Source organism: Vanessa atalanta, chromosome 9, assembly GCF_905147765.1.
Source record: "Vanessa atalanta chromosome 9, ilVanAtal1.2, whole genome shotgun sequence".
Classification (NCBI taxonomy): Eukaryota; Metazoa; Arthropoda; class Insecta; order Lepidoptera; family Nymphalidae; genus Vanessa; species Vanessa atalanta.
The window spans coordinates 9,302,307-9,326,778 of NC_061879.1; the positions used below are offsets into that span (position 1 = coordinate 9,302,307).

Below are 24,472 nucleotides of genomic sequence, written 5' to 3' on the forward strand. Positions count from 1 at the left end.
AAATACAATTTAGTTTCAATGAAATCTCAATTTTGTCTTAAATAAATTCAATATTTGTAAAAAAATTCTACTCAAACGTTCGAAGTACAACCCTTTCATCCTATTACAAGCTAAATTGATCTTACTTTAGAAACAAGACTAGACGATTGTGCTCATCTTGCGAATTGCAGCTTCAGGTAGGATTATTTGAAGAAATTTATTTTTACATTTCATCCCCCGATATATGCTGAGAATATTTTATTAAGGGCGCTTCGCCCGACACGTTATTACCGTGAATTGAGACATAATATTATATGCTTAAGATTTTACAAATTATAAGTGACGCTAACGCTGACAAAAGATTTTTTTAATCATTATTTACGTATCGACTGCAAAGTTTTGGCTATTTATTGGTACATTTATTGAAGCTTAACTTTTTAACCTATTTTACCATTAATCTAATAACCGATTAAGATCACCTAAACAATATGCTGGTTAAACATATTATATTAGTAAACCATTGGTTCCCACTATTGGTTCGCCTCCTTTCCACTCGAGCTACTCAGGCTCCCGCCGCTTGAAAGCGTGTTGGTGGGCAGATTATGATTATAATGTATGTATGGTTGTCAACAACAAAACAACATGTAAAATGAAAAACAATATTTTTCATTGTATTAAAATCTTTCGACGAATCTTCATGGAACTCAGCATGGTAAAAGCAGACTCGACAAAAGTTTTCCATGAGAAAGTCAAAACGGATGCATTTAAATATTCGACAATTGCGAACGATGTCGCCGAGATAACGTTTATAATAAATTATGAATAATAACAAAAGTGTATAGAACAAAAGCAAAACACGAAAATAGCATTATTAGACATGAAAAAAGTAGTCTAACGTCTGGACGTTTTCAATTCAATGATGGAGGTTTGAAAAGAACTAATTCGGTCTGCAAGTTGATACGGAGCCATTAGAATGATTGCTCTGATGCCATCCCATCACGTGATTCACTATAAAGTATGTGTAACAGACTGGGCCTCTTAACGGATTGAATTTTATACGAGTACAACTAAGCTAGGGTTGACACTTAATAAATTAGGGATATATAATTAAATAAATTAAATATTACTCTTACCTTACAAAAAATTACGGATACATAACATTTAAAACCGTTAGGGCGTTTGATATGTAAATCATATAATATTTCTGTTTCACATTTTAGTTCAATTTAATGAAAAGCTTTTAGGATTTTTTTAATGTTATATTTAAGTATTGGAGGTTATCTTATTTAAAATGCAATGTTACATAAATAATAAACAATGTTGCGTTCTTTAATAGCTATGAATTCGTAACCCTACTAGCATTGTGTGAGGATTAGGCACATCACATCAAAATGTTTCAATTATTGTTTCATATCTGTACGAATTTGTATAAAAATTACATTAACAATATTAAATTATACGAAGTTTTTTACGAAATTAATTATATTTATAATAGATAATACAATAACATATACCTAATATATCTAAGTATTTATAATAAAGTGATATGGCTAACTTTGTGAAGCAGAATTATTTCTAGTTTTATAAGGATTTTCATAGCTTTGTGTGAATTATATGTATCATTTTATAATATATATAAATTACAATATGATGACTACAATATCATATTCAAAATGTGAATAGGTACGCCGAAGACGACGGAATTTGTTTCACGAGCTGCCAGCGAGGTGTTTACATGCATTTTATACCGGCGCGTCCTTATCAAGTTGCTACATTTGGCCCGCAGGCGTCGTCAACCTTCTCAAAATATTTACTCGCGCTGAGCAATTCTCTTCGCTTTATGCGCTACTTTAAGTACAGGTGAAAATTGAAAAAGTTTATGTTACGACCTCTTTTAAGATCTCTAAACGGAACGTCGAAGTCTAATTTGAGTATAAGTTCGCATTCCGTTGAATTGCACACGTTTTACGTCCAATTCCACGTTCATTTTCGGCGTAGCTGTTATTTTATTACATTAGTTAAAATTAACTTGGCTAATATAAAACGATTATTAATGTGACATCGTGCTTTGTTTCTCATTATTCGAACTGGACCTAGACCGTTGGACTGGTTAATGTTATTCAAAGTGCACGAAAGAATTTTTAATTTAGAACATAAAAAGCCGAGTCGTGTGTATTTGCACTATTACTAAGAAAGATGGCGGGCGATAATACGGCTATTAGAACAATTTTTAAGGCGGAGTCGCAGACGCATCGAGCAGACGCGAGTTGCTCGTAAAAGTGAATTATTATAACCGCGTCCACTGAATTCGAACAATCGCTTTCTCACAAGCATTAGAATATGAGCTTTACATTAAACACATTAAGAACGGTTTCAGTTTTAATCGACGATTTTTCACAATTTTCATTTTTACTTACAACGAATTTAATGCTCAGATATATAAATTAGGTGTTACTATCTATCAAAAAAATCACATCGCTGACGTTTATCTGTCTTTAAGCAATAAAGTGTTTATAGGTATATAAGTGTACATAAATTTATGGTCATTAATAGTCAAGTATATCTCACGGTTGTATCGTAAGTCTAGATACGATATGCAAATACCCATTTACAAGTATCAACCTATTTAAATATCTCTTATGCGTAAACCGTTTTATACAGACAGAACTAATAATTTATGAAGAGGTTAAATCATGTGCAATGTATACTTTTGTACAGCTATATAAGAACCAGTTGCTATTTACATGAATAATAATTATTAAATGCAGCATTTTAAGCCGCTTAAAGCATAATAATTACGCTGAATTTGCGCTGCTTATATCAATTGAATAAAACTAAATTAAAATGTAAAGTAATGTAAAAGTAAAGTAAAGTAATTCTTTCCACATTGGCAGATTTTGATGCAACATGCAGGTTTCCTCGCTAGTTTACCACATCTCAAAGACATTTCTATCTATCATATTTATTTAACAGTTGTCTTGTTGTATACACGTATGCATAACATGGATATCTCTAACTCGAGAACACTTGGCGTAACAAAATGGCAAGGTGCGAAGTGCAATCAAGGGCCCTCAGCGAATGTACTTTATGCTTTTACATTTAGTTGTTGCACGTTTGAGTCAACAGGATTGTGTGAAAGAAAGAAAGTACTATCATAAATCACATTGCACTTTTAGTCTTTACTAACAGCAATGAGATCCTGTAAGAATTCACTGCTTATTTCGGTCCTGCAATCCTATATCCTAAATTTTAAACATACATAAGCAGTCTGTAAATTTCCCACTATTGGCCTCACGATGTGTTCCTTCACCGACGAACACGAGATGAATAATAAACACAAATTAAGCACATGAAAATTTAGTGGTGCTTGCCTGGGTTTGAACCCGAAATCATCGCTTAAGAAGCACGCGTTCTTACCACTGTATGGAACGTTATTACACGTTTCTGTTCGGTGGTGAGTTTCGAGTTTCTTTTAACAGAATATTGACCGAGGTAATTAAAAATTTACAATATTCGTATGATACAGTTATTTATTCTCCGCTTAGATTTTTGTTTTGCAATGATTATAGCTAATGATACTTTTTTATATATTAATTTTTGGCAGGCGAGCATTAGATCATGAAAAGTTACACCCTCATTCATGAACTCCGTATCGTAAGACAGTGCAATGTAACCGCCAGATTGTAAGTATTAAATTGTAAGCATTACAATTTGGCGGTATCATTCTTATTGAGAGGGTGGTATAGACAGGTTACAAGATCATATAAGGATATTTCATTTGGTATTTTATTAAAATGTTCTTTTATAAATATTATTAAACTTATTCCGTCATTATATGAATACAAAATAATACTACTTTAAATCGTTTATTACATATACACAAATACTATAGTCAATCGGTTGTTCTATTGCTGAACCAAAAAATAGCAAGCCCAAAAAAAAAGGTCAAGGCAATCAAAAAAAAAATCAAACTCAGAATATTCTTTATTCAAATGGGTTCATAAAAGCACTTTTGAATCGTCATGTTACACTATTGAATATATTTGTATATTTGTTTTTTTTTTTTCTTTTTTAATTTACACAAAAATTTTGGCGACGCAGTTAATTTCAATTGTTCACTTACGGTAACCACAGAGATTATACGGTCTATGATATTTTTGAAACTTTATACATTTTATATTAGCTGTAAATGACAATGTCAATACATAAGCGAATCGAAGTCGTATTTTAATATAGTTTTTATTGTCGTATATGTTTAAAAGTTGGTTATTTGTTATAATAATTCGATGCTATTGAATTCTTGGAACATTTCGTTCATTTACGTGTTCTGAATGAAAAAAGTATTCTTCCGTCTTTTGCGATTATCACATTGATTAGGAAATAGAAACGTGGCTTTTGTTATTAATTTTATTCTACTTTACAGTAAGAAAAGTTTTAAAAGAAAATTTCGTTTTAATTCTTGCAGTTCGTCGAAAATGTGAAACGTCTGTAAAGTCGTTACGCGCGTACTCTGCTAAACAAAACATCAAGATGAGAAGTGCAATCAAGCACTCTTACCGTGTGCACGACGCTTTATGCTCTTAAATTTCGAACGCAGTGTCGCAAGAACGTTTATGTCAAGATGTTGCTCGTATGAATGAAAAAAGTGGCGTCATCAAACAAGTGCGCTTTCTAGCCGACGTGTTTAACATAAATGAACCGAAGCTAGTTTATATGTGTGTGTTTTTAACTTAGTTATATGTCTGCTATAAAGTATTTGAAAAATCAATTCATAAATTTTATATTGGATGAGGACGACATTCAAAAGGTCCACCTGATTTATTCACCCTTGGACAACGGAACGGAAGGAAGTACAATTTCTCACACTGCCGAAGCGCATTTAACCATAGGATCTCAGATAACCTTTGTACCAGTAATTACACTGACTCACTCACCCTTCAAACCAAAGCTGCAATATAGTATTGATATTTGGCGGTAGAATATCTAGACCCATATAAGGTAGCCATTACTTTATATGATTGATATGAATTATCTCAACTAATTATGAATCGATTATTCGTACAGAATCGATTTATTTTATTTTAATAGCGATCATAAGACATCCTTAACTCTTTTTATTATTAGAAAAAAGTATCTCAGAAGACTTGTTTCCGCCCAGGTCTTCTCCATTGTCAAGGTACATATTTCCGGCATAAAAAGTAACCTATGTGTTAATCCAGACCATAATCTATCTCTGTGCTAAATTCCATTTAGATCTGGACAGGCGTTTTAGCATAATTGAGTACCAAGCAATCATCGTTCGCATTCATAATATAAGTAGGGTTATGGAAAAAGTACCTCCTTTAGTTTATAGCTACACTTTCATAGATGTCGAAGACCACCTTTACAAAGAACACACACACACACATACATATAATATTTGCAGAATCCAATTTAAAAAAAATAGGCCGACTATTTGAAATACATTGTACTGAATCTAATAATTTAAAAAAACGATTCAGTTTTTTATCTAATTGAAATGCTTTAAACATTAAGAAAATTCAATCTATTACAAAAAATTGGGGTCGAATTTTCTTGATTGTTAAATAAACGTAATTAAAACTTTTTGAATTACATTGTGCCTGATTTCTTTTTTAATTTGGCTCCAACTTGGCTAATTCCGTCAGCGCAACGGGGGATGACACTCCCTCTATTCGAACCTTTCTTTTAAAAAAAGAACAATGAAGGGGTAACGGATATTACTTTTAAAGGGCATTTCTTCAATGATATAAAAAATAACAAAAAATTGCTCCTCGATAAAATCTCTAAAGTATTTACTAAGCAATAATTGAAATGTCATCTGTCTAGATTTTCTATTTTATTATACTTTACAGTAAACAGATTTTAAGTTCTATCCTATTATAATTAATGAGACAGGTCTTACTTATCAGATAGTTTTAATACTATGTATTTTATATGCTTTGTTCCGGCTTACAAGGTGAGTCAGTCAGTGCACGAGGGACATGATATCTTAGACCCCATCGTTGTCGGCTTTTTTTTTATGTTATAGGGGGCAATCAAGCATGAGGCTCACCTGATGGAAAGTGATTACCACCGCCCATGGACAACACCAGGGGGGTTGCAGGTGCGTTGCCGGCCTTTATAGAATAAGTACGCTCTTTTCTTGAAGGTTCCCAAGTCGGCTAAAGGTTTAAAGAGTGTTTTATATTTTTGTAATAAGTAATAACCAAAACAATTATGTGTCAATATCTATTGAGGTAAGGATTTTCAGTTATACATACAGTTTTATCAATACGTTTACGATATACCGAGCACGAATTGAAAAAACACAAATTAAACGTGGAAAAGTGTTGCTTGTACGAACTTGAGGCCAGAATTTCAAAGACTCACGTGTTCTAGCTACTGGGCGATCTTTTTGTAAAACCATTGGCAAAGAAGTTGGGTCAAAATATTACAGATAATATAGGTTACAGTATTACAGTAATACTTATTATTATTATAAATAGCGTACTTTTTCTTGCTTGAGGAGGCTGAAAATCTTTTTAAGAAACAGATTGCTGTATGAATGATTAGCAGCATTATGTATGATTTTTAAATATTTATGTTAATCTTTTGTCTCTAGTCCAAAGCTCGAACCACCCAGCACTCCCCCCAAGTTATCCCATGTCCCATAACAATCCTGGTTACGGTCATGTAGGTAAGATGTTAGTATCATAATCAAAGAAAATACAAAAATATGAAACAAACGCAAAAATTCATTCATTTTCCTTACTTGATGTATTTTTTTTTCAGAATACAATTATAATACAAACAATACCTAATCGACTTCACATCGATGAGAAACCTAATTTTTTGTTTTATTTATTCAAGTACAAAAACCATTAAAAAATATTATTATCATCCTTAAAACAATAACAGAGGGAATAAAATAGTATAAACAATGTCGTATATGAATATACGGAAGATATAGACCATTTTACACAGTTCAGTAGCTTTACGAGTTACTTTCGCTGACCGAGGCTCAAGATCATGGGATGCGTGTGAAACATAAAAAGTTTATAGACAAATATAAAGTCCTAGGGGTTCATCAAAGACAGAGGCCCGGGATCGCGGAACGATGGGACCCCATTTTTACTGCTTGTTACGCACCATAAACACGAACCGATAGAAGGATGAATTTATTTTTTTATGACTAAGAGATGTTTAATAGGTTCAACGGATGATAATGTTCGGTACAAAGTACGTGTCAGGATGAGTTGGTTTTTTGTGTATATATTTTGAGGCGTTTCTTCGAAACATTTAACTATTGTTATGTATTTACGGATAGAGTTACGTGTAGAGTTATTCGTTTTACGCATATTTGACAACCCGAATCCCTTACTGGTTTTACTTGCAATTTATATTATGTAATCACTGAGTACATTATGTAGAAAGTTAAAGAAGTATTTTAGTAGAAGATTGAAAGTACACTAACGAAAGGTTGATTGGACATCGATTAATAATTTTCAAGCGAAAAGTTGAATGTCATATTACGAAGAACAGGCTAAGTAGAAATAATATGAATAGAGAAACGTAAATTATTCTGAATCAAAAGGAAGACAGGAGTGTAAGAGACCTTGAAAAAGGTCTCATTTAATAGAAAAAGATAACTTATAATATGACTACGAATAGAGAGCAACAGAAGACAAAAACATATTGCAATGAGTACAAAGAGCAACAGCGTAGTCATTGGTTGAGCCAAAAAAATATTCATTGATTACTCTTACCTGTTGATAAAATGCCATTTCAAAATGAATAATTATTTAGTTCAATTTCCAAGCTTATATATTTTAACCGTCCGAAATGTGTATTAATCAGTCTGCGGGAGTCGAAACCTCGACGTAAAAGGTAGCTTCGTCAGACAGTCAATATTGATACTTTTAAGTATTAATTAATTGCACTCCTCCTTAACAATAGACACAAAATTAAAGTCGTGATTCTCTCAATTACCAAAGGAAAACTAAAAATAATAAATTCTTTGCGTAAATAGAAAGAGCACGTTTCCAATCAAGTTAGTAAACAGCGGACGACGGGGTATAGTGCATAAAACGTATTACATACGCAGTTACGCGGTTAGCAATAAAATTGTTTTACGTGTCTGTAAGCCTTGATAAAACACCCTAAGGTGTCCCGCGTCCCTTGCCCACTGGCCACTTTATCACCGGTCGCTTTATGATTCACAAATTTCTATAAACTCAACCATATAGCGAATTATTTATAGTAAACATTGAGCTATGCGTCCAACGTGACAAATGTACCGTAATAACACCGTGTCCTTTATATTTTTATTTTACCATCGATTCGTTGTAAAGTAAATTTATGAGCGATCGGAGTTTGCGCAATAACTCAAACGTTTAATATTATACGTTACTACTAACTTTCAAAAGTAAATAGCATCATTGTAATTACTCAGTCCTGTACAAACTTCAATTGAATTTGAATTTATGCTATCAATAACATAATTTGCCTGATTAATCATATTAAATCATAAAGGCGTAACAGACATATTTCTCTAGAATAACATCACAACACAAAATATATGGGAAAGGTCACAAGTACACTGCAATATTATAAATCTGCTATTCAACCTAGGTTATTGAGATCTATTTATAGTTAGAATGTAAATGCAAATACAACGCTTTATTATTATCAAGTACTTTATATTAATAAATATATTCAAATAACACCCATAATAATACGCAGTCAGGTATTTACTAAAATGGTTATCTATTATATAGTAGGGCTGTCTATCCTATTGTGGCCCGCGAAACGATTTTTTAATCTTTACATTGCAACTTCTAACTTGAGACGCAATTATAAATATACTGACTCAATAAAATTAATGGAATATTATTATATTCCATTTTCAAAATAAGAATACTAATAACAACAGTCATACCTATTTTAAAAAGAGAATAGTGGTCAGTTTACTTTTTTTTTAATTGATAATATTGGGCTTACTTACATGACAATGTGTTTATTTTATATTGAATTTTATAACAATTTAATTCGAGTCGCAGTCACTCAAAATGACGCTATTTATTTGACGAGATTTTATATAGAAGTTAACATTGATCAGGTTTGTAAAAGATTTTAGATTGATATTAACAAGACACTAAAAGTGCTTTACAACAATAAATTTAAGTTGAAAAGAGAAAGACTGATATTTTGTTTCAGCAGCCTGCCAGTCTAATTTGTATCGCCCGTAAACGTCTAATGCTTGGCAGCCCTGATCTATAGATACAAAGCACTACACAGCATACGCGTAGGACCCTTTAGTGTACGTAAAATTCGTTTGAAAGAGACAAAACATATCAATTTAAATATAAGACAGACAGAGATATGTATATAATTTGTGACATCGTTACTCAGTGTACGGTCAATCTTAATCTCATCGCGACGCAGCTATCTCCTAATACATATTTAATATTGAGCCAGTAATAATGAACGCGCCTTGTAACTAACTACCTGAGCGATAAAATTAATTGATAATGAGGATCTCGACGCCAGACAATTTTGAAGATGACGAATAATTTTATGATTCAATTTCGAGAGCGCTTATACTGCGTTAATGGAAGAGGTTAATGAAGTCGATTCAGATTCAATGAGTATCATAATTTACATATAAAGATATAATATGATAAATTGTTTTTTTTTTTTTTAAACCAACTCCCGTACTGACTACACACGGGTAGTTAAGGTTATGTAATTGATTTTATCATAATAAATTATTAAATTAATGTATATAAACCTAACCGCTATATTTTATAGGATAGGTCATCTATGAATGCGAGATTCATCTTAGTTAATCATGTCAATTCTTCATATTAGTTACTTAGTTATATTATTCTAAAGCATGTATTTTAATATATTTATTTATTTTATCAACTAATTCAAGAATACAGGTTTTTACAAGTTTTTTTTTTAATAAACGGGATTAATTATCTGTTAGGAAAACACTCATCATATAGGTATTCTATCGCAAAGCAGCCATACTTAGTACTGTTGTGTTCCGGTTTAAAGGGCGAGTGAGCCTTTTCGTATTGGTGATGGTAGAATTGGCAATTTTTTAATGGCCCCACTATTTACAGTGATGACCAACGACAACCAGGTGGCCCATTTTCCCGTCCTTAAAACTATATTAAAAAAAAACTGACTAAAGCTTAAAAATTTGCGGCCTTTTGAGGTTTTCTCCTTTATGAGCGAACCAATGGGAGGGGCGTTAGTATTGAAATGAATAATAGTATCAAGAATTAAATAAACACAACTACTTTGATTGTCTATAACAAGCTAGCTTTAGTTGCTCGAATGACGCATCCGAATATATTGCAATGCTATGCAAATTAAATCTTTATTTAATCCCAACTCTAATAATGGAGGAAATACATGTTCGTTTGGAAGAAGCTCGTTGCTGTCGTTATCTCGAAATTTGTGAAGGTGGGATTAGATACGAATTTGAATAGGCTTGAGTCCCATCCCGCCGAGCTGTGGGTAAAGGTACGTTCATTTTGTAAGCTGCTCATACAGCGGACGTACAGTTTAACTGTTATTAAATATTTTACTTAAAACCGTAATACACTTACCATACATGTTTTATATACCAGTATAAAAAAGTTACCAATTTCTCAGTGTTTTAACAATTGACACAGTATTCTTATTAATCAATTTATTTATACTTTAATTTCATAGATTCACGATTTTTTTTAAATAAAATATCTTATATAGTCTGCACTGACTCCAGCCTCTAAACTCTCCACTGCTGGGCAAAGGCCTCCTCTTCTCTTGGTCTTGGTTAGGTTTCCTCGCGATATTATCATATACTGCTGGATTGTACACTCAAACTATTAATAAGCTTACGAAATGTCAGGCTTGTAACCTTATAGACCATTTCGCCTATGTATATAATATCAAATTAGTATGATTTATTGTTTACATTTTGACATAACATTGAAATAAAAATAATGTCGTACAACTACGAATATTCATTAGATTTATTCGTTTGCCCTTCAGCTTTATAGGCCAATAAATAAGTTGGATAGCGCTCAATTAAATTGATAAAATAAAAAATCGATTAAATAACTCATTAGGTACGCAATTACGTATCAATTTAAACACCTTGCATGTTACGTGAAATTAATGATTTAAGTAGATCGAATGATTTGCAATGTAATCAAATATACATCCACCTGTCATTCGTTAGTCGTATTTCGATTATATTTGTTATTGTTAATCGAAGTTAATACATATCAAAGGTTACATTAAATCAAATTTTAATATTTTAACTTTTTTTTTTTGGCCTTTTGCGTTATTATTTTAAATAAGGGTGTATCTATATATTTTAAGATGGAAGAAGAAATATAAAAAAAAATCTTGTAGTTTTCCAGTTAGGAAAGTTGAGTCTCGGTTTTAATGTCTTCAATATAATTAATAAGAGGAAGGTTTATAAAGCATACATTATAAACCTTTCTCTTTAATGATTTTGTTTATTGATGAAAACTCCAGTAAAATACGTTGTGGAGCTTAAACTATCTAAGTGTACAGACGGCGGAAAGCGACTTTGTTTTATACTATGTCGAGATATAAAATATATAATTCAAAAAAACTCAATATCAGTGTCATCTTATATATTAGCGTAAGCCGATTTTTGTTGTGGTTATGGGACGATAGCTGCAAATAAAAAATCAGTTATGGTCTCATTTTGAAGAGCTTCAACCGAAGATGTGCAAAAAATTACATTTTACAATTATATTTTAGAGAGCAGAAAAAAGTTGCTTTTAAAAAATAATAAACGTAAACAAAATTAAAGTAAATTGTTATCGACAAGCTCCAATTCTAACTTAAGAAATTTGACATTAAAAACTTCATTGAAATAAAGTTTCATCATTTTGGCGCCAAGTGTCACCTACATTTGGCGCCAAAATGTGACTTGCAGTTTACAATGAAATGAAATCAAAACAAAACCTGTCATAAGTTTTGAAATTCCCCAAAAACGTTTTTGAATAAACGCAAAGTTTCGTGGGTGACCCACTAGTTTAATATTATTCTTCTCAAACCTTCCACATATCTGTTTTATTTGCTATTTGCAATACAGCCAAATTTTTAAATATTATTATTAATTTAAAATTTATTTTGTGTTTATTATTTGTGATTCACCGTGATAATAATAAAAGCATTATCTACTAAACACCGAATAAGCCTTTTATATTCAATTATTTTAAAGTGAACTATAATTTTAGTAATTTATAAAATCGCTTTCTGTTTGACAGAACCTTGAGCTAAACCTTTGCTAGGGTGTGAGATATAGCCTTTGTTTTGGAGAAGCCATTATTTACTTAAGCGAAAGGTTGCGATATTTATTAAGCATCACATCGTAAGCCAGTATGGTTAATACTCGCATTAAATAGATAAACAACTTCTGATAACAAACGGAGATCTAGAATATATAACTACATATATCTAAATATCTACAATCTCAGCAAATAATGTTGCGTACAACATATATACAGTAATTAGTTAATTGTTAATTATTTATAATTAATTAAAAAAATAAATAATAATAAGAATTTAAACGAACCCAAGGCACCGCAAATTGTTAGCGGGACGGATTGACACGCAAACATCAGCGCAGTAACACTGCGTTAGCCGGCGGTCAAGTCATTAAAGAGAGATAATGTCCAAATGAAATACGATAACTGGGAAAGGCAGGCCATTACAAGGTGCTAACAACCCGCATCTATATTAATATTATAAATGTGAAAGAGACTCTGTCTCGGTTACCACACGACCAAGATATTGATTTGATCGGAATAAAATTTTAAATTTGCCATTGAAATAGCCTGAGACTGGTCAAGGATATATATTTATACCGGCATTTACGAGAAATGAATTGTCTCGGATAAAGTCGCGGGCAACTTTAGAGGTGTTTTAAGAAAAATCTACGATGGTAATAACGTAAGAACTTGAATGCCTATTGATAAAATCAAGAATACATAAACAATAGAACGACGTCGAAGGCGCAGTCATACATTATTATACGTAGCTGGTGCACTTAATAAGATTATCAACGATAAATTATACTATTTTATTAACTAGATAAACTTTGTTAAATCATTTAGTGATTCTTACGTAATTTTAGTAAAAGTTGGTTATCGAGCATAGCTCCCGGCTTAAATCATGCAACTGTAACTATCCTATTGAACCTATTGAGCTGAAATTTTGTATACATTTTATTTTTATTTTATTATTAAGGACAACTTACATAAAATACACCATTTATATTTTATAGTTTAAAAATAAAAATTACATTTTTAGCTAAGTGTTGTTTCAATTAAGAAGGACAGTTTTATCTATTAACCTAACACAACTTTTTTCTACTATATTATATAAAAAGGGGGAAAAAAATACTAACAATAATAATACAATACAAAAAATGCAAATTACAAAAGACAAGACAATTACCAACTAAGTAATTACATGTTTGGTAATACTACAGTCGCACTTTCAAGTGACACTAAATATAAGCGCAGCCTACTCAATATATAATCTATGATTGGTTTACAGTGATCTTCACATTTAGATGATTGCCTTCTAGATGTCATGTGTCAAACGCCGCTAATGTTTACTTTTCGTTTCGTCTGAAAGTGCTGCCACTGTTTAAAATAATTTGTTTAAAAATACTGAAAAATTAAATCATGTTTTTATATTATTATTTTTTTTATAATACTATCATAAATAAATTAACTCACTCTTATTGAAAAAAAAAAATAATGGCAATTAATCTCATTAATGTTCTTTATATAATTATTTTTACTCTGTATAAGCCAACTGAGTATGTTTGTCCTAAAATGTAAACATGCAATGTATGTTCTGCCGTGTCTGTCGCGATGGGTGGTTCCTATATAAAAATTAATGCTATTATTTGTTCGTCATTGTGTTCACGAATCATTTATCCGATTGAGTTGAAACTTTGAACAATAATTGTTGAGATTAACCTAAAGGCTTCTAGCATCGTGCAATATGTCGCGGATGGATCATAACGAAAATTTTTCATTGTTTGGCTACTGCAATAAATTGATAATGGTCGATATATCAAATCAAATCAACTTCTTTTATTAAATATAGAAGCATTATATTTATTGATTGTCAAATTACCCTTTGCTTCGGAACAGAAGATATCCTGATCTGAGAAGAACCGGCAAAAATAACTCAGCTGGTTTTATTCACTAAACAAATAGCCAGAAGGCGATCGTTTCTACCCAAGGTGTGCTACTAACCATGAACTCACTTATTTTTTGATAATTTTTTTTTTAAATTATTTAAATTTGGCGACAGAGGTATTTTGGACTCTTTCTGGTATCCTGTTGTAAAATTGTATACATTCCATACACGTACAATCCACAAATGAGTTACTGAATCTATTCGGTTGAGTAACAGTAGTAATTAGTTTGTGTTTTTTCCTTGTACCAATGTTATGAGCATTAAATCAGCATACAGATACATTTGTATTTTTTAAGGTAACGATATTCAGCTGACTCAGCTGGATCTATCGATTCTCCATTGATAGGTATATCAGCTTTTACATTTTTCACATTTCCTTGAATTAATTTAAGGATTTTTTTCACATTTAAACTAAGATAATTTAGGCTAAACTAGTGTACTATATCGGAGACAGCTTTCTATACATTGTAATACTGCACTTGTTTTCTGTTATTTTTAAAATCTAATAAGCTATAATCAGCAAACAATACTATATCGTATGTGTTCCCAACAATTTAAAGTCATTTATGTACATGAGGAATATACAAGGTCCGAGAATTGATCCTACAGGGACGCCATACAAACTGAGGCCCCACTAAACCTTATTCCTTTAACGCCAACCACCCATACCACAACATATTATGAATTGATGTCCGATTTAAAATTAGTTTTGTACTCAAAAGTCATAGATCGTCGAATGTCATCAATCATACAAGCAGTTCTATTAAAACGACCATATAAAAAATATACACTTGCTTAGTCTTCCATAAAAGTGAAATGTAGCAATAATTTTTGGCGGTATAAAAATGTATTAATGGGTGGTAAACCGAGAGGTAGATTTACTGCGGTAAAACTTTGCTTGTTTACACATTTATCACCACAATTTCATATTTATGTGTAACTTATACAACATATTCTATATAGGAGGATGAGTCAAGATGTTAGAGGAACTTTTAGGTTTATTATTATAAAAGTAAAACAAAATTATATTTTTAAAATTTTTATTATATTTTTATAAAGGTTTTATTGTAGGTATAGTGTCATTTGAAATATATTTGATTACTAATTAGCTTTCCAATTAGATAATGTGTAGTAGGCGATTACGTATAACAAAAATACAATAGTAAGTAAAAAAAGAATATGAATGCTGAGCATAAATTTACAAGTTTAAACAAATCTTAAAATTAACCTGTGTGTGCATACAGTAAGAATTAGTGAAGGTAATGAACGTAACTAAGTTTGGGTTATTAATTGTGTAATAACTAAAATAGGTAAATTAAAATTAAACTAAATTCAAACTATGTTAAGAGCTGCTAAACATAATGTAATGGTACTTTGTAGTTGCCTACACGGCATGTTATATTCATATCTACTGAAATAATTTTAAGGGTTCATTTGAACTATTTGTTAACGTTATCTATGTCAAGACCTTTGCCAGAGACAATAGTAATATTTTAAAATAAACAGAGCAAACACTCCATTCGCCTGTCATAGATAAAGACTTACTAAAACCGATACAGGTTCGTAAATAGAACCTACAATTCACACGACCTGAAAGACGATGCGAACTCTCTAAAATAATTTCCAGTCAATAACAGTCAAACAAAATTGGACTAAACAACAAGGAATTTGTACTTTGGGAGATGTGATATCATAGAGAATCGACTAGGTCCTCATCAAATGAATATTAAATACTTAATGAACATTGTATCAATAATATATAATATAAGCAATATAAAACGTAACATAATCGGAAACACTAGACAATAATATAATTCTGCTAAATAACTGAAGTAATTCAGGTTCATCGCCAGAGTTGTAATGGATCAATTTGAACTCGCTGACATCATTGATTAGACGAACGATTCATTCGCAAGCCGATGAAGTCGACTAGAAACGGCTTCAATTTAATCTGAGGTCAATTCTTTACTGTCCACTACAAAGCTGACAACGAGGAATTGTCTAACAATATATTATTAATCGAATAGAATAAAAACTTCGCTAAATTTTGTACCGAAAATGTATCTAGCGTCATAATAAAATGATATGCTTGCGAACAGCGACACTTTGGTAAAGATCACAACTGCAGAAATGCTGCCCGCTCGTCCGTAAACAAAATCAACGAAATGTCCCATTCACCGAGTACCCACTACACATTCTGCTATTGATCAGTGTTGGCCGCTCGTTCGGTAGTTCTGCGTTAAATCGATATCATATTAATAATAAATGTCACAACATCAAGCCAGTATAAAAAACACTAAGCCTACTAAAACTACTACCTGCGAAAACTCTTTTAAAGAGTAAACTTACAATCTATATTCGTAAATTAACACAACGCCCGCCGCTCGAGCAGCGAGCGAATATCAGGATCCGTATAAAATATAACATGTTTTTTTTTTGTCTCCTTAGTTTTATTACAATTTTCTGAAACAACCTTAGACACTACATCATGCTTTACCAACATTACAAAATAGACAATACAACGCTCACTATCATTATAAATCAATAGCTTTCTCAATATTTGAATTGTTACAAAACGTCACGTCTCTTATAATAAACTGAATATCCTAAACGCTTATGATTCTATTTTTTCATTCCACCAATACAATTCCTTTCGCATTGACTGCTCTTTTATAAAAATATACATAGACATATTTAGTAATTTTATGAATAATATCAATTTTAATGTTATATGTTAAATATTATATAATATTATAAAACGATTCTTATTTGTATTCCAAGCACTTAACCGTTACGCTTAAAATTAATCAATTGGCGTTTCTCTGAGCTTCTTATCCTATCCATCTTTATCGACTCTCCATATTCCAGAAAAATTGTAAGTAAACGAGAGATCATATCAAAATACATATACGACACGACCACACCCATTGTTAATATTAAAGTATGTAGATAACCAGTATACCTACACTATAAATGAAGGGAATTTTTTTATAACACGATAAATTATTCACTCATCCAAACATACATTTCTTATATTGAAAAATTATATTTAAGTAAGATGCTTTTAAAAGTCAAATTATATTGTAGAAATATCCGCGAAAATAACGAGTTTGGCTTCTATTTGTAAAAATATAAACCGTAATTTATGGAATATATATTTTTGTTTCAATTAAGTTGAATAAAATAACTTTTAAAAAGCATCGTAACACACACGTTAGGTGAAGATAGCCTAGCCTAGACACAAATGACCTCGCTCCGTAAGTCTCGTATCAAGAAGAAATCTCAATATTCCGCAGTGCGAATAATCATAACGATCTCCGCGACATCGGTCAAGACAACTTCTTAAATTCCAACGAACGGGCGGTCTTACACAATACCTATTATCGCTGTGATACACGTACGAGTTTAACACTCGTTTTCACTTATAAAAATACTAAATCTAAGATTTCAGTAAAAAAACGTACATTAGTTGATGTTTATTTTACGAATTTATACATTAATAGAAAAAATGTTATCACTAAATTACTTGTTACCTTTACGAAAGTACAAAAGATATTTATTATTACAAATTATGACACTCATACCCTGATGCACCCCGCGCATTACGTAGTTAACGTTAGCCTAATTGCCACGCAATAACTTAATTATTATCTTTAACCAATTCGTAAGATTATCACCAATTAAATCCTTATTACCACAATTCCTTTTTTTTTTAATTTCATTTTTACGACTGGATCACAATCTTAGTTATTCGGAGTGAAATATTATTTGACACCGTTCGGAGCAAACGCATTTAAATCAAAAATGAGGTATACGTTGTATTTAGTATATATTGTCAATGCTGTGAGGATTTCAAGCTTCTTATTATTAGAAGTGTTACTGTGAATACAGAGTATAAAAATTCAGTAGCCAGATATAATTTTTAAGTATATTATCGTCTAGGCAGTCTTTCGGTTGTGCGTTTGCTCTCAAGTGATCGAAATCCGCCTCGGGATATCTCAGTAATGCTGTTATATCACTTTTCACACTCTCATCGCATTTCTTAGTTTGAGATAAAATTTACCTCATGTTATTGAAAATGTATCAATGTCAAGTCGTTACTACGTCACTCAAATTGATAAATGCGATGGAACGCGATGTTTAAGCCCTAAACTACAAAAGTTAATACAAAATGTCAATACATACAACTACATTAGTGTAGAAAACATCGAATATCAAAATATAAATTACCACGTTGATTTGCATCTTTCACTAACCAATAACAGCCGTATACTATAATCAGCCAATGCGTTGGAGAATTTTGAGCGTTTATTGCTGGCGCCGGTTATCATTGGGTGCCTTGTTGACAATATGGCGGACCAATGGAGTCTACAAATATTATTTTCAGATCTGCAATTTACATAGGTTGGATGATGAATTGGCTCTTCTATAAGACTTTGTCATGTAAATGATGAACAGTTAAGTCGAATTTTTCGTATAAAATAATCTCCATTGATCATATTGCGTCAAAAATTATTTTGTTGCTGCTTTCTATCAAATAGCTTACCTAGACTTAAACCTTTTACGAAGTTAAGCATGCGCGACTATAGTCTTCTTACCTATCACATTTTTATGGGACTGTTTTATTTGGATATTTTGCCAAAAATAGAACACTTACGAATGCCAATTACGTTGTAGGCAAGAATAAACGTGAAGGGGCAGGGTTTTAAAGAGTGTGAATTGAATGATGATGATGAAGTCACTCTACGAATTTTTATGTTACTTTCAATAACTATGAGCGCGCCAACGCGGCTCTATGACCAGAATGCACACGATTCATAAAAAAACTCGCTTAAATCGATAGCGAAAATTAGTAATGAAAATTAAACGAGATGACTTATATTATATATTATGACCACAAACACGCATCCCATTCGCTCATTATCGTTAAAGGAAATACTTATGACCCTAAATGAGAACTACCGTTGAAATAAGGTTCGATTAATCTAGGTTGAGAAGCAAGACACGAAACCTAGTTCGGCCCGCGTCATGTCCATGGTTATCTACTTATGGTGTGCTCCTACTATGTACTATACTAATAGCATTTTATAAAATACGAGACCAAATAAAATGTACATAAACTAATACGAGATATAGTTTTATAATAATTAACAATTTTTCGCTCCTAATTTACCAACGTAAAACGAAATTTCTTTAAAACCATTGTAACGGCTAGTCACTTCTGTGAGTAGAAACGTAGATCGTTTCGTTTAGGATTTACAGAAACTATTTCGTAAAGATTATCTAGATCACTGTTACTTTTTATATGTAATTGATTTACTTTATAAAATTTGCAAAAGTAACAAATTGTTTCTTTGTACTTTGAAGCAATTCACTAAATTACACCATATTAAATTCAACATGAAGAAATTTGAATGTAATGTCTAAATAAATTGTTATTAATTACAAAAATTTAACAAATATGTGCAAATAAACTAAGAAGTTGGCAACGTTTGTGTAATTAATACATTTATTCAAACTGAACAAATAACTAAGTGACTAAAATATGAATAATCAAACACATACTACAATTATGTTTCAGTTGCATTAATTACGTAGGAAATGTCGAACTCTTATGTCACCCCTACCTATATCTATACAACCTTATGTTTCGTATTGGATTTCTTCATTATCCTTTCCGTATTACCTTTAAAGGAGCTTTGGTAATGCCACTGTTAGAACCTTTTGATTAAGTGGGAATAAGATATATATTCGACATAGGAAAATTCTTAACGATATAAAGATTAAATTATTCATAGACAATTCAAGTTAAAAGGTTAAATAAGTTACTCTACAATTACGAACGAACTTTAAAAAGGGGTAAAATAATATTTTTTTTAAATTGATAACAGAGGAAGATTTAAGATTTAGTAGGCAATCATTAAAATACGCTTTCCTTTACTTTTTGTACTCTGCAACTAAAAGTACTAGTCGTATTTTATGTGTTACATCTTAAATATAAAGGATAGCTTTGAAACGTATCTTCATTTAAGGAGCCTTCTGATCAATATACTTATAAAATTTTCTATTTTAGTATCTAGAGAGGTAATGTTACACTTTATAAAATATTTAAAAGATCCTTTCTGTTTTGGAGGACTTTAATAAACTCGTAAAAGTGGATATTAATTTTCAATATATCGTAATTACTTTGAATTTGTACCGGAGAGAGGGGATGCTGCTTCGCCTCATTATATTCCTTTCCTATGATAATACATCTACACTAGATGGCTCTGTATTGACTATTAAACAATATGATTCTATAATTTGTGTCGCTTTCGCTAAATAACCGAAACGTAATGTCATTTCACTTTTATTTGTACATGGCCACCATCAGATGATCTGGTTCTTTTTTTTTTTAATATTTTCCTAAATATACCAACAACAGCTCGTCATATTTTTTTTTTTAATTTTTCAAATATTTTTTTTTTATTGGGTACATACATTTATTTTAAATGTACATTAAACTTTTAAATATAATTCTATATTCGAACGAGCAAACTTCGATAAAATTAAAATTGATTAACATATGTTATGACATTACATTTCGGTGGATTCGTTAAAAATAATTAGGGTTTTTTTTTGATATTGTTGACATAATGTACTATCGATTAATGGCTAAACTAGAAATATGCAATAATATATCTCAATAAACACTTTGTAAGCATCTGCGTGTAGAAAAACGGCAATATTTACAATACTATACTGTGCTACCATACTTTTCGATATATAATATTATATTCTCGACCTTAGAGTAACTTTAAGCGAGAGGATACAAAATTTAAAAAACGTTTAGAGAGGTATTATACGAACAATCACACTCGACGAACTGGCTACTATGATCCTATTAAAAAAAAAATCGAAAAAAAAACAAAACTTCAGAGGACTTTTGGTAAAAAAAATAATCATGAATATAATATATTTTAAGCCATTAGTAAACCAATGCTTTCCTCCAACGTGAAGTATTTGGTCATATATTTATTTGGTCCAATAGCTATTATAAATTAGATAGAAAACGAATATTTTACTTTATAAAAATAACGAACGGAAAATAGTACGCCAGTTCGCCGCCAATCAAACCGTGTCAGGTGACAAGAATGACGATTGATGAGGTGCAGTGATGCGGATGATGGCAAGATGAAGATCGATAGGTGATGATCCTAAGGCTCTACTAACTACGCAACACGTATGAACAAACTCGTATTCAGTCCACGTACAAATATTTCAAAACCTAGTATACGTACTAAGTTATGAAATCGAAGCAATTAGTTTAGTAAAATATAAATGGCAGTTTTGATTTTTTTAGAATAATGCAAATATTTTCACCTATAAAAATTTTCAAGTCTTCATAGAATTATTGCCTACATAGTGAACATGGACCGTTCACGGATATCACGTTATCTAATTTTTTTTTTAAACAAGCCATTTTAAGTCGATTGCTCACTTGCGAGCTGTAAGACCATTTATAATCTGTAATTCATATCAAAAATACATCGTAGATGCTGACTCGCGTTTGTTTTCAATCGATCAGTCGTTGTTTCGTGTGCGTAATCAATAGTAGTCAACGTGAATAACTAGAAGATAATTTCGATTGCAATAGACTTCAAAGTGAAAACAGTTTTATATATATTAACTGTAGAGTGCATAACCGTCAATCGCTATGTTAAATGTTAGATGTAGTGTAGTCAAACACAGAGAATATCAAGTACCGTTGACAGAACAAATGGATATCGTTATTTTCTTCATATATTGTAATTTTAGTTTTTAAATTGTAAATTACTTACAGATCGCCAGTGAGCGTCCACCCTTAAGCGCCTACCTATCCGCACCACTTGGTCTCTATCCGCTATTTACTAAACACGCACTAGTACTAGGAATTTTATCACTTTTAATCACTTTTGCGAGTAATAAGTATCAAATGTATCAAAAACTTACCTAAAACGTTAACGTTAAACATTAATGAGTAAATGTGCATCACTTATACGCTTATTCAATGTCCAAGCGCTATTCTTACAAATAAATAGACATTCATGATAATTATAAGAAAACCCCTAACCTAAACCTATAGACGTAGCCAATTTAATTTTCATCTCAATAACAAAAGTACCACTCTTTTCGTATAAATAAATGCTTTCAGTGATAAGCGGATATTTTTATCTTACAAAATAATTTCTGTTCCATATACTGAGGTTCTTTCAATTGATATGGCACGATTCCAAAAAACTATATTTAAATAAAAAATATTTTTTTTCCATAGAACTCCGCTGATCACTGAATTTTTTATATAAAAAAAAATAAAAACAAAACATACTAATACATAATCTTACAATGATAATGTAATATATATATATATATAGACAAGCTAATCATATTATTGGTGACACAGCAATCACTTACAATTATATTCCTTTACCATTTTTAAGTGAAAATTATATTTGTAAGTAAATCAAAATGATATCGAAGAAAATAACCTAAAAAGGCATCTGCAACGCTTTTGCAGAATGCAATTGCCATTTGGTGGGAGGAAAGAAAAATAGCCATAAATCTACGAAAATATTGTATAACACTTATTGTTAAGTTTAAAATTTTGCTAAAATAAAACATAACTAATAAACTAAATTGAACTAAACAACACACCACTCAAACGCCCTATTAAATAGGGTTATTATATCAGTATCACTGAAATTGAAAGTAATCGTAAAAGAAAACTATTTTTTTTTTGTATCCTTCAGAAGAAATACACCAAGTTTGATGTTCAATCGAAAACAAAAAAATGCAATTTCTGGCGTCACTAATCATTAATATTTTTGATAAAATCAACTTCTACCTATTTTAATTAACAAAGTGCAGAATAAAATTAAAATAAAATCAATAATATGATCTAAACCGATACATAAAATTATTTTCAATAATACCAACTTAATTTTAACAAAAATTATTCCTAGCGCCTCAAGGAGGACACGTAAAAGTCCAAAATGTCATTACGTCCGAAGTCACACAAACACAATTTACGCGATTTGGTTAAGGTAGTCGATGAAGTCGTTGGAGAACAGTTGCAGGTTCGACGGCTCGGCAACGGGGATGCGGCGCGGGGCGCTGCACGTGCTCAGAGGTACCATCGGCCTTTCCACGGGTTTGGGCCGAAGTGTTGCCAGATATCGTTCCGCAAGTGACTCGCCGAGGCTTATTGCGAGAGTTTCGGGGCTCAGACCGAGCAAGGACAGCGACTCCGTTATGCTCGCCAAGGTCGGTGTGAGGAACTTAGCAGATTCATCGGTTGGTTCAGGCGCGCGTGATGCCATGCTTGTATTGACGACTGGGCGCAACGCAGGTGGGGAAGCCCGTCGCGAAGGAGACGGTGCAAGACCCCACGTTTCTGGGGGGGTGCCGGGGGAGGGCCCCGGCACCGCCGTTTGTTATGGCCACTGCTGGAACAGCGGAAAAACCCGTTTTGTGAAACAGTAGGACAGCGGTTTCACGAAGTGTGTATCGACTACACGACAATGTGGGCATGTCACTGGATGGGAGTAATCCGAGTAATTGAGCCGCTGGTGTGGGTGCAGCAGTGGCTTGTAGCAGTTGTTACACTGTAGACAAAATTTTTGATTAAAATTTGTTGTGTTTTAATAATTAATTAAGATCTTTATATATTATTTTTAGAAAAAAAAATACAACTCACCTTCAATCTCTCAGCGCAACAAGGCGTTGCCATGAAAATGTCATAAGAGTACATGGTACCAAGCACAAGTGACGAGCCATCCCACTTCTGTCCGCAAAAACGGCAGCGAATCGTGCGATCAGGATCACATCGCTCTAAGCACCCCATGCACACGCACGTCAGGTATTGCGTTCGGCCTTCCACTTTCACCTGTGGACAAAATGTTAATTTTTAATTAATATCATTTTATTCTAAAAATGTTGTTTTCCTATTTAAAAAGTTAGGGTAATAATACGTATTATCTTTAAAATACACGACAACATCTCTATATGTATGGCGAAGGGAATAAGATACTAATTCTAACATCAAACAAACACGTAAGTATCAGGAGCGCTCACATTCATGTCGTAATTCACTGAACAAACAACGGCAGTCGAGAAGTTTATACCGTCTCGCGAGGAAGTCTCTGTTATTTTGTTGACTTGAACAAACTTTCAGTATCCTATTTAACTTTGGAATAAAATTTAAATTGTTAAATTTCTT

At 31.8% G+C, this 24,472-nt stretch overlaps 1 protein-coding gene across 1 annotated transcript in view; it reads right to left on the bottom strand.

Moving 5' to 3' along the window:
• Positions 1-23,556: 23,556 nt before the first annotated feature.
• LOC125066636 (headcase protein) overlaps positions 23,557-24,472 on the bottom strand; it is a 44,653-nt gene continuing 43,737 nt past the window's right edge. The window contains exons 4-5 of the mRNA XM_047674832.1: positions 23,951-24,139; positions 23,557-23,858 (exon numbers count right to left, since the gene is read on the bottom strand). Of these exons, the coding sequence (XP_047530788.1) occupies positions 23,688-23,858; positions 23,951-24,139 (360 nt within the window). The 3' untranslated portion in view covers positions 23,557-23,687. The remainder of the gene's footprint in view (positions 23,859-23,950; positions 24,140-24,472) is intronic.